The sequence below is a fragment of the Neomonachus schauinslandi genome, chromosome 2 (assembly GCF_002201575.2).
Source record: "Neomonachus schauinslandi chromosome 2, ASM220157v2, whole genome shotgun sequence".
Taxonomy (NCBI): Eukaryota; Metazoa; Chordata; class Mammalia; order Carnivora; family Phocidae; genus Neomonachus; species Neomonachus schauinslandi.
This window is the reverse complement of record NC_058404.1, coordinates 138,345,014-138,361,479: the sequence shown is the minus strand read 5'-3', so window position 1 is coordinate 138,361,479 and position 16,466 is coordinate 138,345,014. Positions and strand designations below refer to the sequence as shown.

Here is a 16,466-nt window from a genome sequence, read left to right as displayed (position 1 = left end):
GGTGGATCCAACACATTCCCTGTATCACACAGACCTGAGCTCTGAGGATCCAGCACTTGGTAAACATTGATGCAGTGGGTAAGCTCTGCTCAACTCTGCTTGTAAGAAGCCAGGAAGCACCATTGTTCTTCCTACTAATCAATAAGGCATGTCAAAATAAAGCAGACTGGTGCCCACACTGTCTGACTTGAGGACTTTGATTTTGTGGGGAATTCTAAGAACATTAGGATTGTAGAGAAAAAGAACTGGTTTCAAGGTCAAGAATCTTGGATCCTAATCTTAGCTCTGCCACTTACCATGACATATTCTGCAACTCCCCTGCACCTGTTTTCCCCCTTCTCCAGTAAAGGTTCTTCTAGCTCTAAATCCTCGGCTGTTTGCCATAATAAATTTAAATCAGAAATCAGAGCACTTGATACACTGTAGTGCTCTGACTCATCATGATTTATGACACTTCAGTAAGGCTAAGTACCTGTAATAGCAACGGGCTATGTGCCCACATAGCTCTATGCCTCTGAAGATCCAAAATGGTCAGTGATACAAAGCCAAGTCACTACAAAAGGCCATGACATACTGCAGGTTCAGTGCCGTTTAAGAGTAATCCCACACTGTGCCCACCTCATGTATATTCTCATTTGCTGTGGCTTTGTCCTAGAACCAAACACAGGTCCTATGTTGTCTGCATAGTTTTCCCAAACTTCTCTAGGTCATAATTCCCATCTCAGGAAATAGCAGTTCCAGTCAAAAACAACATAATCTATTTCCAAAGAAGACTTGCAAATGGCCAACAGACACAAGAAAAGATGTTCAAAATCGCTAATCATTAGGGAAATACAAATCAAAGCCACAATGATATATCACCTTGCAGCTGTCAGATGGCTAGTATCAAAAAGACAGGATATGACAAGTGTTGGCGACAATGCAGAGAAAAGGGAACCCTGTACACTATTGGTGGGAATGTAAACTGGTGCAACCAGTATGGAAAACAGTATGGAGGTTCCTCAAATCATTAAATACAATCCAGTAATTGCACTACTGGGTATTTACCCAAAGAAAATGAAAACACTAATTTGAAAGGATATGAACACCTCTATGTTTACTGCAGCATTATTTACAATAGCCAATATATGGATGCAACCTAAGTGTCCATCAATGGATAAATGCATAAAGAAGATGTGGTATATATGAATGCAGTGGAACATTACTCAGCCGTAAAAAAGAATGAGATTTTGTCACTTGTGACAACATGGATGGAACTAGAGGGTATTGTGCCAAGTGAAATAAGTCAAGGGAGAAAGACAAATACCACATAATTTCACTTATACGTAGAATCTAAAAAACAAAGCAGAACAAACAAAGAAACAGACCCATAAACACAAAGAACAAACTGGTAGTTGCCAAAAAGGAGGAGAATGGGGGAAGGATGAAGGGGAGTGGGAGGTATAGGCTTCCAGTTCTGGAAACAGTAAGTCACAGGGATGAAAGGTACAGCATAGGGATATAGTCAATGGTATTGTAATAATCCTATAGAGCCGACAGACGGAAGCTACACTTCTGAGGAGCATGGCATTACTTACAGAGTTGTCAAATCACTATGTTGTACATCTAAAACTAACGTAACATCGTGTGTCAACTCTACTTCAGTTAAAGCATAACACATAATCTAGAACTGCAATATCCAATACAGTGGCCACGAGACACATGTGGCTATTTAATTTTAAAGTTAATTAAAATAAAAATTCCATTCCTCAGTGGCAATAGCCATATTTCCTGTGCTCACAGCCCCATTTTGCTATTGGTCACCACACTAAACAACACAGATTATAGAACACATCCATCACTGTGGAAAGTTCTATTGAACAGCACTGGATTATGAGTTTCCCAATGCCATTAGAGTATACATGTTCTTCCACATAAACCAGGGAGGTCCATCTATACAGCTTAAGCTACCCCTTCAAACCCTATGAGAATACTTGATGGATACAGGACAACAAAGTTGGCACGAGTGAGCTGCCTGGCAGTTGATGAAGTTTACTTGCCATTTACAACACCTTTGAGCACGGGGCCCCAGCAAGCTCACAGAGTACTGTGGAAGGGTTTTACAGTTTCTCATGAATTACTGGATCTGAATCTTCAAATTCGAAATCTATCAATCTCCCAATGTTATTTTATGGTTTCTGTCAGTACATCATATATCCCTAATGTTGTTGATTGCAAGAGGGCTGGGAATCTCCCCTCAATTTCTTGCTCACTGTTAAGTGCTGTATTCATCTAAGACATCCTTTTTGACAAAAAGACTGAAAAGCCATTCAATGGCTTTCTGACTCAGTGCGGAGGGAGGGACTCCAAAATGCTGTTGCCACGTATCAGTAGGAACAAATTTAGTCATAAATTCAGCCAGGAAACTTTATAAATGAAGTTCAACAAATAAGTCATGAGAACCTAATAATAAATGAAGGAACCATTTTGATGGATACCTTAAATTCTCTAATATCTCACAGTAACTGCTTGGAAAAGTAGCTAAACCAGTGAGTGCTATACGTCATCCTCTTTATCAGCAGTTAATGATACTCCCATCTTTTCTAACACTCTAACTTCTAGAAGATTGTTTCTTGCAAAATTTTTGATAGACTATATAAAAGATATATAATAATATCCAAAGCTTACTTGGGGCTTTTCTCTAAAACTAGAACTATTTGAAACTGGAAAATGATTTGTAATGCTGACTACTTTAAAAAAAAACTGGAAAATTTAAAATCTCTGGCTTGATGATGTTAGCTATCTATGTTTAGCCAGTTATTCCAAACTTAAGAAGAAAGACATCTGCAAGGGAGATTGCAAGAAAAGTTGAGGCAAGAACTTCCGCAAGGGAACCTGAGGTACAAACTAATCAATGAAAAATGAGTAGTCCCCAAATTCTAATTAATTTTTTTTCAATTTAGAACCAAAAGGCTTTATGAAAATATATGGGGGAATACTAGGGCAGGAATGATCTAGTTTGGTCTCTTCAGGACTTATTCATTAAAAAAACAACAACAACAACCCATTAGCCTATTTCTTCATCACGACCTCAATGTAGACTTGTACCCATTCGACTTGCCTTTATGATGAGGGGAATCATTGCTAATCCTTATTGAAGAGCTCTAATGTCTTCCCTCCTGTGTCCCACTCACTATAGACAGGTGGTTTGGCCCAGAAATTGACTGTACCTAACTACTGATTTTCTTTTCCTGATTATAATACAGCTAGTGAAGAAATACAAAGAAAACAATTTTTATACAAAGGAATATGTTTATCTTGGATGGTTCAGTTCCCTAACACCAGGAGAATGGTGTTCTGCCTCCAGATGGGCAAGTCTCTGGAACAAAATAATTGAACATAACTTTTGTTCAAGAGAAATCTGGTGGAATATGTAGGGAGGGTCAAAGAAGATGAATTGCTATTAAATTCTCTGATGCTTCTCTCAGATATACAAGAACATTCCTATTTGAAAGATTTTTTGTGGGTAAATAATACACTGTGCTTACATACATAAAATAATATACTATGTAATATGTAGTATTACTATATATGCATATATCTGTTATATCAAAAGAGAAGACTAGATGATTTCCAACTTTTGTAAAACAAGAACAAATCCACACCATTAAAAATAAATATTACTTTTGCAAAGAGAATAGATAAGACCTTTCTAAACCAACCAATAAAACTCTCGGCTTATAACAAACTCTTCCTTTTTGTTTTTTACAACAAACTTCTGAACTCTAATATTAATCAGATTTCTTTCACCCAGAGTATTATGATTAATAACCCAGCATGGCTTGTTTCCTTGGCAAATATGTATTGATCACGCACTATGTGACTGTCAACAAATTGATGAATTAAACCTCTCTTTGTAATTCTGTTGTCAAAATTAATCATTTATTTGTTTAAGTCAGATGTTTTATGTTGATTTATATGACTTGTGTTTATGAGTAAGTTAAAATTTGTTTTAAATTCACAAATCTTGCATTTTGCATGAGAGATCCAGGCTCAGCCAAGACATTATCAAGGCAAAAGATCTAATTTCAACTAATAAATATTCATTCATTTAAAAATAATGCAGAAAAGAGACCCTAACTTGGGATGTTTCTAGTCAATCTTTCCTGGTTAGGAAATTCAACCTTCAGTTAGAAAAGAAATGTACACACACATACACGTGGACATGCATGCATGTACAAGAATGCTCTCACAAACACATAATTTCTTGTAAAAATCAAAATTCATTTTGAATAATTAATTAATTTAATTAATTAAAATTCCAAAATTAATTCTAACTTCTCATTGTTCCCTCTGCCTGAAACGCCCTTTCCACCTCATCTATGCGTCTTTTCCTCCTTCTGGCCTCAGGTAAATGTCACCTCCTCAGCCAGGCCTCCAGGACAATCCCAATTCTGTTGTCTCCTGCCTCTCACTCCCCCTAATCGCGGACACCACCACTATACCGTTGGTTTCCATCATATCATTTATCCCAATTAATAATTACACAACGTCTACTTGTTTTTGTGTAGACTGTCTGCCCCCGAGAAAGGCTCTGTGCTTATTTACTCACTACTATCCACTTAGCACCTAGCACGGTGGCTGGTCGGCGGTGGCGCTCAACCTAAACTGTGGGATGAATGAATGAATTCGTCCCCTTTGAGGATCCAACTTCTTCCTTTCTAAGTGCTAGCAAACAGTTTTTGCTACACATATTCATCATTCACTGTGCTTTGTGTACACATTTCAATCCACTCCTATAGACCGAGAGAAGGGCAGACTTCCTAAGACTCCCTCTGCACTCCCCTAGGGTTTTCAAGATAAGGAACAATGACTTTCATTAACTCAGCTCCTCCGTTACACGATTCACAATCCAAAGTCCGGGTAGAGCGCAACTCCGGATCTAAAGAAAAGTTCCGCTGCGAGGGAGCCCCTTTTCCGAAACAAACCCATTACAGAAGTCCCTGTGTCTCCAGATCTGAAAGGGTTATTATCTCTTTTCCCCGGGAGCGGCCTAAAAAAAATATCACCCTAGTCTGGCACAATATTAAAGCTCTTGGAGTCAGAGAGTGTTGGGAACCTCTTACCTGGAGTCCTTTCTGACTCGTGCTTTCTCGAACGAAAACTCCGGGGGTTTATTGAGGTCATAGGTTCGGGTCGTTGGCTCCGCAGACACCCCAGCTTTCGCTCCCCTCCTGCTGTGGAGGGAGACCAATCCCGAGGCCTTGCGGTGGACCTCAAGAGGCACTTTCTCTGGAGAGGCCAGCAGCGGGCTTCCTCCCTGCATGTGCACCACATCCTGGAGCTTGTTCAGCTGGATGCACTTGTTCTGGAGCTCCTCCGTGAGCTCAGCAATGGCCACGGTCTGCTTGGACAGCTGTTCCCGCAGCTCCTTCAGATGGTATTCCCGCTCCTGGATCTCGGCCTCCTTCCGCCTCAGCTCTCGCTCCAGCTCTGTCACCTTGCTCCGCAGCGCATGCGTACTGGGGTTCCCGGAGTGGCCATCCGAGTGCTTGGAATGCTTGGGTTTCACCGAACCATTTCCCATTTTGCTTGAGGACCTGAGAGAAGGCAGAGAATCGGGAGTTACCTGGTGGAGCTTCACCACCTCACAGCCCCCACCACTCCTCATTCCGATCTGTTTCATAAATAGAAACACAGCAGGTCATCACTATTTGGTAAATAATGCATTCCCCTGCTTGCAGAAGGAAAGCTATCGACTGATTTCCTTTCTCTCTCCATGAGTTGGCACTTGGTTTCATTGTTCCCTGTCTCTTTGATGGCACAGGTGTCACATCTAAGCATTTCGCACAAGTGGCCCGAGTTACCTGCTCTTCTCTCTGGTCATTCTCCCTGGACAGCTGTCAAAAGCCTCACAACAAAACTGCGATCTGGATGTCAGCAGGACCAAGATGCCAAACAAAGGAGCAGCTTCAGAGGCAGAGGCTCTGACATGTCACCACTCTCCCAACTCCCCGTGCAGCTACAGCAAGAAACCATTCCCTGATTTAGAAAACAGCCCGCCTGCATTCCTCCGCCGGAGGAGACTGAGCCTTGCTATTTAACGCTTTCCTCCTGCTCTGTGTACCTACTATGTTTTGTATTTCTGATAGTGCTCACTGTTAAAAAGTTCTGGGTGGCAGTTCCTAGAAAGTAAAACAGAGGTATGGGGATTCTTTGACATCCTTTACTTTATATCCTAAAGCCAAGGTTGTACGAAAATGATGATGTATGGTACAAGGCTCCATTCTTTTCCTATTAAGAATATGCTCAAAGTAGGGACGACTGGGTGGCCCAGTTGGTTAACCATCTGCCTTCAGCTTGGGCTGTGATCCCAGGGTCCTGGGATCCAATCCCACATTGGGCTCCTGCTCCGTGGGGAGCCTGCTTCTCTCTCTGCCTGCCGTTCCCCCTGCTTATGCTCTCTCTGACAAATAAATAAACAAAATCTAAAAAAAAAAAAAAAAAAAGAATATGCTCAATGTAGGCCCCAAAGTGAGTCCCTAATCCAGCAGAGCAGATCTCAGGCTGTGATACATAAATCAGGATTATCAGAGTGGTTTTAGTTGATTCAGAACTTTTTGTTGTTGCTGTTCAAAGCTATGTGCTATTTTAACATTCCTTATAAATACAAATAATTGGCCCCACAAATTGTGATTTTGTTGATATTATTGCTTAAGTGGAAGATAAATTAGGTATCAGGTTTACTGAATCAATTCAATGAAAATTTTTTAAAAATCACCTGCAGATAATAAGTGCACATGAGCAAAACCAAAAAAGAGAACTTGAAAGGGTGAGTTTGGAAAATACTGCTTTGATTAATTCCCGTAAGGTTTAAGTCTTTTTAGGCTACCTATTTAAACTTCATACTTCCATGTGTGTACTTCTTAACAGCCATAACTCAAGAAGCATTACAACACCTGTAAACTAAGTTTAAATTATCTCGTTATGTAATACCCAAAGAGCTAGATGACACTTTGTAGTTACATAAACCACACATTCTTGCCCCCTCTCCCTCCAAATTTCAAACTCAAGGAGAAATGAAATGCTCAGACTGATTTCACTAGCTCCCCCAGAATAATCATGACCTCTACAGCAATAAAGGCATAGACGGAAACATGTAAAACAGCCTCTAAGTCTCAAGCAGATGCAACCAAATAGCCAAGGTACATCGCCTAAGATGGATGGCGCAAACAGAAAATAAGTGTACTTATAGAAGAAGTCTTGCAATACCCAGATATTCCTGGTAGAATTCAGGTTCAAAGTAGTCATTAATAAACATTAGCCTCCAGAGAACTGCCTTGCTCTGGTGCAGAGATGTGGCAGGTTTAACCTTTAAGTTTCTCTTGACTTGACAGCATTTACTATTCTTATATATTAAGAATATATAAAAAGGTTGAGGAGACTAGAATTCAAAGAGGTGGCCCTGGACACCCTTGTATCCAATAAGCAATTCAGAAGATGTTAGACTGGGACCTAGGAATAAACTTGAATGCAATTCTGCATGGTAGGCATGAGATGGGTGCTCCCAGAGAGAGGTATCTTAAATTAATGTGTGCACAAGTTTTTAATATCCAGCAGTGAGCCATCTCCTAGACATGCTTTTTAGGTCCATGGACAAGGATTTCCAACCAAGGCAGGATGGAGGGAGGGGCATGGTCAGAGGAAAAGGGATTGCCTTATAAAGAAAAGTGAACATAAAAACTTTAAATATAACATGAATTTATTCTTTATTCAAAGAACAACTGTTTACTAAGACCTAACTCAGTGTCGTGTACTATATCAGGGGCACAACTCCATGAATTTGCAATCAAATTGGACAGAGAAAACAGTTCCAGCATTCTAAATATGAAAAGGCTTAAAATCATTTTTGCTCTATGTATGGTATTCAAAATATCCTGTTTCAATCCAATAATTTTACAAACTTGAAACACAGTTAGGCAGGTGTTAAATTCTCCCAAAACACCAACTCTTCTCTGGTTTTAATGAATACAGCTTAGAAGCTGTGTAAATCTTTCAAGCTATTTAGAATTCTAAAGAGGGGTGAAATTAACTCATCTTTCAAGTAACTAATTTAAGATATGTAAGTAAGTTACTGAATGGCTCAATACTAAGTCTGATTTCTTGTTAGTTCACTCATTTAAATTTTGTTGTCCCTCAAGCCAAGGCTTCAAGTGCCTGGCTTCACCAAACCTAATTAAATTCACTCTGTTTCCTATATTAGTCACTAAGATAGATAAGCTATTTCTCAAAAATGTATCACTAGCCACAAGGAGAATATATTGCTAGAAACATAGGATGTTGCTCCATCGATCTAGCAACTATAGGTTATTAGAGTCTTTCTTAGAATCAGAGGGCAAGAGATGATGTAGTAAGAAATGAGCTTGGAGACGAAGATCAGAATTTAACGTGAGCAAAGGAGTCAGGCCAGCCAGGGTAGGAAGACAACCTGCCCTTTCCCGGCTATGTGACCTTCTACAAATAACTTAGAATCCTGTGTTCCAATCTAGCAAACAGGTATAATTATATCCAGCTCATAGGGTTATTATGAAGATTATGTTTATAAGGTATCCTGTACAATGTTTGACACAGAGCAGGCACCAAGTAGCCCTTACAATGTGCGGCTGGAGACAGGCAGTGAGCATCTGGGTGGGAGGAAACTCCCAGAAGAGATCACTGCTGGGTGGGACAAAGTCTAACATGTTGGATGTCTTCCAGACAAGAGGTCTCTAAAGATGCTAATTATTCCCTGGGGTGAGGAGAAACTTACTCTGCCTGGCTTATCTCTTCCATTAAGAAAAGAAATGATTCAGGGGCACCTGGGTGGCTCAGTCGGCTAAGCGTCTGCCTGCGGCTCAGGTCATGATCCCAGGGTCCTGGGATTGAGCCCCGCGTCAGGTTCCCTGCTCAGCAAGAGCCTGCCTCTCCCTCTCCCTCTGCCTGCCACTCTGCCTACTTGTGCTCTCTCTCTGTCTCTCTGTCAAATAAATAAATAAAATCTTAAAAAAAAAAAAAAAGAAATGAAATGATTCTGGAACAGCCTGGGCAACCCTCCCTGATAAGGGAAGCTCCACCTAAAAATGGAGACCAGAAAACTTCATAAATGACCCAGTCCAGTTCCAGGACTGAAGGACTCTGCAAGCTTAGTAATTCCCTCACGCTGCCTCTACCTGTTTTCACATATTGCAGTGTAAGCCTTCAACCAAAAGGACCCACCTAAGTATCTTGGAAGACAATAAAAAAAAAAAAAACATGGCTCACTGTGAAGGCAGTATTCTTCTGTCTCCAGAAACAGGCAAGAGGAATAGAATGAGTTGTGGCATTGAGCAAGAAAGAGAAGAAAACTACACACAATTTTAAATTATTATTACATTAATTTGATCACCACTTTGGAAACGCCATATACAAGAAGTAACTAGAAAAGACACAGGAGAAGCAGAACTGCCTATGAAGGCTCTTGCAGGTGGATGAACACCTAGCAGACAACGTGGGAGGAATTAGGCTTTGTTGTCTGTTTTTCCTCCAGCCCTAAAGTAGTTTGAAACCAAAATCTTGGCTCTGATCTAGATAATATCTATTTCTCTCTCTCCCCCATCTGGAGTCTTATATAAATACATTTATCTGTAAATATGGGAGATGGTATGGTGCTGGCTAAGGTGACAGAGCCAGAGTCTCAATCCGAGCATTTCACTTAGTATATATCTGCCCTTGGGTATGATTTTGGGCTTGAGTGTCAATAACAGAATAGATGGACGGACCCATAGATAGAGCCACGGGCAGATAAAATCACATTGCATATCATGTAGAGTTGTTAGAGGGTCAAATGAGATAAGCTGTATTAAACATTATTATTATTATTACTGTTATCATTCATTTACTCAACAAAATTACTCATCTTAGTAGAAAAACTTGTACTAAACGAACACAATATTATAAGAGAACAAAGTCAGTGGTGATACAACCAGACTTCAAGACTTACTATAAAAAAAAAAAAAAAGACTTACTAAAAAGCTGCAATAAACAAGACAGTGGTATTAGTGAAAGAATAGACAAATAGATCATGGCACATAATGGAGCTCAGAAATAGACTCACACAAATATAGTTAACTGACTTTTGACAAAGGAACAAAAGCAGTTCAATCGGGAAAGGATAGTTTTTTTTAACACACTGGACATACACACACACACACATTAATCTAGACACAGATCTTCTATCTTTCACAAAAATTATCCTCAAATGTATCAAAAACCTAAACATAAAACACAAAACTATAAAATTGCTAGTAGACAATAGAGGCCAAATTCTAAGTGATCTTGGGTTTGGTGATGACTTTTTAGATAAAACACCAAAAGCACAATCCATGAAAGGAAAAAAATTGATAAGGTGGACTTCATTAACATTTAAAACATCTGCTCTGCAAAGACACCGTTGAGAGAATGCAACAAAAAGCCACAGACTGGGAGAAAGCATTTGCAAAGCACATATCTAATAAAGGACTAGTATCCAAAATATACAAAGAACTCTTAACGCTCAACAATAGGAAAACAAACAACCCAGTTGAAAAGTTGGCAAAAATAGGGGGTGCCTGGGTGGCTCAGTCGGTTAAGCGGCTGCCTTCGGCTCAGGTCATGATCCCAGGGTGCTGGGATCGAGCCCCGTGTCAGGCTCCCCGCTCAGCGAAGAGTCTGCTTCTCCCTCTCCCTCTCCCCGCCGCCATGCCTGCTGTGCTCTCTCACTCTCTCTGTGCCAAATAAATTAATAAAATCTTTTTTTAAAAAGGGCAAAAATATAAACAGATATCTCACCACAGAAGATACACATGTGGAAAATAAGGATATGAAAAGATGCTCAACATTATATGTCATTTGAGAATCTCAAATTAAATCAATAGTGAGATACCACCATATACCTATCAGAATGACCAAAATCCAAACACTGACAACACCAAATGCTGGAAAGGATGTGGAGCAGCAAGAATTCTCATTCATTGCTGATGAGAGTGTGAAATCATCCAGCCACTTTGGAAGACGGTTTGGGAGTTGCTTATAAAGCTACAAAATTCAACTGATATGAATATGTATGTCCACACCAAAACCTGCACATGGATATTTGCAGTAGCTTTATTCATAACTGCCACAACCTGGAAGCAATCAGGATGTCCTTCAATGGAAAGACAGATAAACAAACTGTTGTAAACCTAGACAATGAAATATTATTCAGGGTTGAAAAGTAATAACGATCGAGCCATGGAAAGACATGGAGGAATTTTAAATACATATTGCTAAGTGAAAGAAGTCAATCTGGAAAATCTACAGACTGCATGATCCCAACTATATGTTGTGCTGGAAAAGACAAAACTTAGAAACATTAAGAAGATCAGTGGTTGCAGGGACTTGGGGAGAGGGAGAGAGGAATGAATAGGAGGAGCACAGGGGAATTTTAGGGCAGTGTATCTACTGTGTGATGCTGTAATGGTGGATACACATCTTATATATATTTGTCCAAACCCACAGAATGTACAATACAAAGAATGAACCCGATTGTAAACTAGGTACGTTAGTTAATAATCATGTATTCATCAATTATAACAAATGTGCCGCACTGTTGCAAGATGTTAAGAATAGGGGACAGGAGGAGGGGGCAGGTGAGCATATGGAAACTCTCTGTAATTTTCACCTAATTTTTCTATAAACCTAAAATTGTCCTAAAAACTGAAGTCTATTAATTAAAAAAAAAAAAGAACATGTATTAAGGAGTGTATGCAAAAAAGCTGACAGCATATTCAGGAAACAGGCTGAAATGCATGATGGGAGAAAGAGAGTGATGAGCATAGAAAAGTGTAGTGCAGGAATAAGATGCTGAAGAATGTCATATGCCATGTTATGGTATCTGCATTTTAGTGTAGGTCAAGTTTTATTCAAGTTATATGGTCAGATTTGTCCTTGAGAAAAATAATTTCCTTGGCCATAAATATGGAATGGAGTGAAAAGAGCTTAGAGGGAGAGACACAAAATAAGAGGTTATTGGACCAATCCAAGTAAAAGGTGATGAGGACAGGATAAGGCCAAAGTCCCAACCCCATTCTCATGTCTTGAACTTCTTTGAACTCAAGATAAATCTGTTTACATGGACCAACTCCATGGTAGCCAGAAGAGAAAACCATGATCATCAGGGATTTGGCAAAAGCTATGGCTATAGGTAACTTTGCAATTTCCTTCCCTTCAATAAATCATGAAAAGTATAATCGATTCTTTTTTTATGATATGGGTAGTTTGCCATAAAATCAGAGGAGTGAATTACACAGATTTTTATAAATAGTCTTCTAAGTCTATACGTAACTGATGCATTTGGTGCTATCCTTAATTTGTTTCACCGAAGTTCTTTTATAAAATAATTAACCATCACTAAATATATAAATCCCCGCTTCTTCTCCCTGAAGCAAAACACACAGAGCTGCCATTGTGAGAACAATTCAATTCCCTATCAAAGCCACAGTTAAAAGCATCTGCCCATCTTGTGACTGATGACCTGGGGCTCAGTTTTGAATCTACTGCGTGTTTTCTCTATCCACAGCGTATTAGCTTGAAGAGTAATCTTCTTTGTCAGGCAGTCATATGAGCTTCAGTTTCAGCTACTCCAGAGGTTGACTATCTCTTTGAAGTGCCTCTCCACCCAACAGAATGTTCATAGTGAATTTTACAAATGACACATATCCTATATTTTCACTATCAAATGTGGTGGCATTCCATTCAGCTATTTTTGGGTGCTTGAGTATCAGAGAGACAGGCCAAGAGAGAGAAATGTAATTTTATAAGTGTAGGTCAGTAGATTATAGCTGATGGAATTTGAGTGGTGATAAGAAGAAAGAGACCAAAGATTTGCAAATTTCCATTGTGGCAACTGGGTAAGAAGTGATGTCATTAACCAAAAGGAGGAGCAGATTGGAGGGATGAGACGGTGAGTTTAATTTTGGACATGCTCAGTTTGAAGGACCTGTGGAAATTAATACGGAGGAGCTCAGTAGGCAGTAAGACATGAGGCACTAGAAAATCAGGAGCAGGGAGCTGGAAATACGTCTTTGATAGCCTAAGTAGAGGCTGAAGCTGAAGTAGTAGATGAAAGTGCTCAGGAGACTGGCATTGAGGAGAGGAAAAGTGTCTAGGCCTATATGACACGCGAAAGAAAAACTAGAGATACAGTAAGAAGAAGCTATTGCTTTGGTAAAAGTGAGAGGAGGTATGAATGGGTTCATAGTAAAAAATGAGAATGGTGGGAGGAATCCTGCAGGGGCTAAATCCCCCAGTGTGGTGAATAAATGGGTGTACGTAGAGGGAAGTAAAAAAAAAAAAAAAAGAATGATTCCAATATTTTGATCTTAGAAGGCTTGGAAGAAGGTAGTACTATTAACTCATTCATTCATTCAAAAATGAAGAGAGCACCATCTATGGTCTGGATACTGTGACACTGATTAAAGTCAGGGAAATGAGTGTGCTTTATGGAGACAGTAATGAAGCTGAATTTATCTAAGTTGAGTATGAGGTGCCTACATGTCATCAAGTTAGAAATGTCTAGAAGATAGTAGCAAAAAAGAAAGGTCAAGGCAAGAGACTGCTTTACAGAGGTAAGAATTTGAAGTCCCATTAGTAGATGAGATCACTGGGAGAAAAGAAAGGAATGCCTCCATCATTATATATGTACATCTAGATAATACCTATGGATCTTATTTATAGAAGAAGAGGAGGAGGAGAAGCAAACAACAAAATGGGGAAGATACAGTTGTACAAATAAGAGATCTAGGAAGAGTATCATAGAGACCAGGAAGATAAGATTTTCAAGAAGTGATCAGGCTGCTATTCACGTCCCACAGATACATCAAAGCAAATTAAATCAGAGGGAAAAGCGCAGAGTTTAGCCTTTCACACAAGAGTTGGGATAGAAATCTGATTACAAAGGACCATGGGAAGAGCTGACGTTGAGAGTAGGGACTTCAAGATGGTATCTTGGTTCATGAAATGGATTTTTAGAACAGTGGAAACTTGAGAGTATTTGTAAGCCCAGAATACTGAACCAGCGAAGATAGAGAAAATGAAAACGTAGGAGAAGAGGGAATAATTGATAGGAAAATGGCCTAGAGGAAGCAAGACAGTATGGGATCAAAAGGCTTGGGCAATATCCAAGCAACATATGCCTTCACTGTGTGGTGAATTAGCCTCACTTGTAAGGATTCCGGAGGACTATAGTTAAGTATTTCACATGGAACAGAGGGATCTCTGTGCACCATCGTTTAAGTCGTTTATTTTCAGTTACACAGTGTCTCAGTGCAGACAGAAGGGCCTCTAATTCTCCAAAGAGAATTCTCCATCATATTAGCTCATACTCTCCTGTGAACTAAACAGGAGTGCTGGCAACAGATACTGTATGCTATGCGGGATGATCACCTTGTCTGGGAGTAAAATAGAAACTTGCAAAGAAAAGAGACAATAATTTCTAAAGAACTCGGGAGGGGAGGGGGGTCAGAAGCTGTATGTTGCTCCCTTCCTTTATGAAAAAAGCCCCTAGGAACTTCCAGAACGAGGTGAAGATCAGGGCACCAAAGCTACTATCAGACATTTCTACCTGTTAATTCTGCCTGAGTTGTTTCTTTCTATTCTCATCTCTGGCCTCAACTGCCATCCATTTGCAACCTAGTTCTTCTCAAACTTGAACCCATTGCTTTCTGTCTCTCTCATCCCTTAAGTAGATGATTTATTGTTTTTGTTTGCTTGCTCTTGTTTCTTCATCACTAGGAAACACAGAGCAAGCAACGTCAAAGCGCCTCACGGTGCTGGGAGTGCCACAAAACACGTCCACACAAGTTTACATGGACTCATGAAGTCCTCGCGCGAGTAGCAGCTACCCAGGGCTGGCCGAAGCCAGGAGCGCACGCCCTGACATCACCGCCAAGCCCCCAGCCCGGAGCGACAGGCTGCAAGGCTGCTCTGCTCGGGGCTCAAGGAGTGACAGCCCCGAGGAATCCCCACTGGGGCCGAGCTCTCCCCTCCCGTCCCTAGCCAAGCTTCTTAAAATCGAGTAGCCTTCCCTCGCCTCCAGGAGCTCACAAAAGGCTGCCACACCAAGCGAACGCAACGCGAGCACACGTCCACACACAGCACATGCACGAGACCGGCGGGGTGTGGAACGGAGGCGCACAGCGCGCAGTGCACGCACAGCATGCACACGCGCGCACCCCGACCCCGTCCCTCCCTGCGCTCCCCCGGCGCCCAAGCCTCCCTCCCTCGAACCTCACCAGACAGCCGGGTAACTTTCCAGGTGCGCAGCTTGTCACCTTGGCGCCGCCGCCCCTGCGTTTCCGCGTCCTCTCCCGCGCCGCCCTCCCCAGCCGCTTGCGGCGCCCTAGCCGAGCGCAGGGCAGCTCTGCGAGCCCGGGCCGTGCGCAGGGCGCGCAGCGCGGGCCCGGGGCTGCCGCCGCCGCTGCTTGGGCTACGTGGGCTCCGGGGGCGCGGGCGAGCGCGCTGCGGGCAGGAGCTGCGGCGGCTTGGGTGCTGCCGCCTGGCTTCTCCGCGGGGGCCGGTGCAGAGCAGACACTCAAGGAGGGAGGGAGGGAAAGAGGGAGGAGAGGAGGAGAAGGAGGGGGGAGGGTCAGCGGGGCTACTGCGTGGAAGAGCAGGGAGCAGGCTTCCCAAAAGGTGGGGTCACCCGCGCGCGCCCACACTGGCCCGAACCTTTACTCCCGAGACAAGCTATCGGGAGATAGCCGCAGGCTGCACTTTATACCCCATACGCTCCAGAGTGAGGCAACTTAAGTAGGGAGATAACATCGTGGTTGTAAAGCATTTTTTTTTTTTTATGTTGTTATTATTTCTATTTCAAGTGTGTGGGACGAGGGGAGAGGAAAGTTCAGGGACGTGTTCATCTTTTCCTTCCCCTCCCTCTCCCCCCACCCCTCCAGTCTGTTTTCCCTGCAAGCTCTTTCCCACCTCGCCTTTCCTCCCAGAGCGCAAACAGGGGCACACATCCTGGACGTGTTCTCCTTGGTCACACCAATGCCCTTCTAGAAGACATGTGACCCCGGAGGAGCTAGGAGACGCGCTCTTCCCGGACTCTGGAGCCATAACTTGCATCTAGTTTGCCAATTCACATGATGCCGGGGCAGTGGTTTGAACCGGGTTTTAAGGGACAGAGATTATACCTTCGGAATCTGTAGGTCCTTGAGCAGGGAGCTTCCTTGATCACCCAGGCTGGTGTTGCTCTCCCAGTGGCCTTTTGATTACATGGGTTTTTTTTTTTACCCCCCTGAGGCTTGCATTATGGTTTTCTAAATATATATACCCCCACCGCATTATTTGCTGTGCTCTGGAGTTGTGAGACCTTCCTGTAGCTTTCCCCCTTTCCTCCTGCCCCCAGAGGAATTTCACTGGCAAGTCCACCAAGGACAAGGGCAGTTTGT

General features: G+C 41.9%; 1 protein-coding gene across 1 annotated transcript in view; it reads right to left on the bottom strand.

Annotated features, from left to right (window-relative positions):
* Positions 1 to 15,371, bottom strand: part of PRKG2 (protein kinase cGMP-dependent 2) — a 104,649-nt gene extending 89,278 nt beyond the window's left edge. The window contains exons 1-2 of the mRNA XM_021702362.1: positions 15,306 to 15,371; positions 5,106 to 5,579 (exon numbers count right to left, since the gene is read on the bottom strand). Coding sequence (XP_021558037.1) covers positions 5,106 to 5,566 — 461 coding nt within the window. The 5' untranslated portion in view covers positions 5,567 to 5,579; positions 15,306 to 15,371. The remainder of the gene's footprint in view (positions 1 to 5,105; positions 5,580 to 15,305) is intronic.
* Positions 15,372 to 16,466: the final 1,095 nt, after the last annotated feature.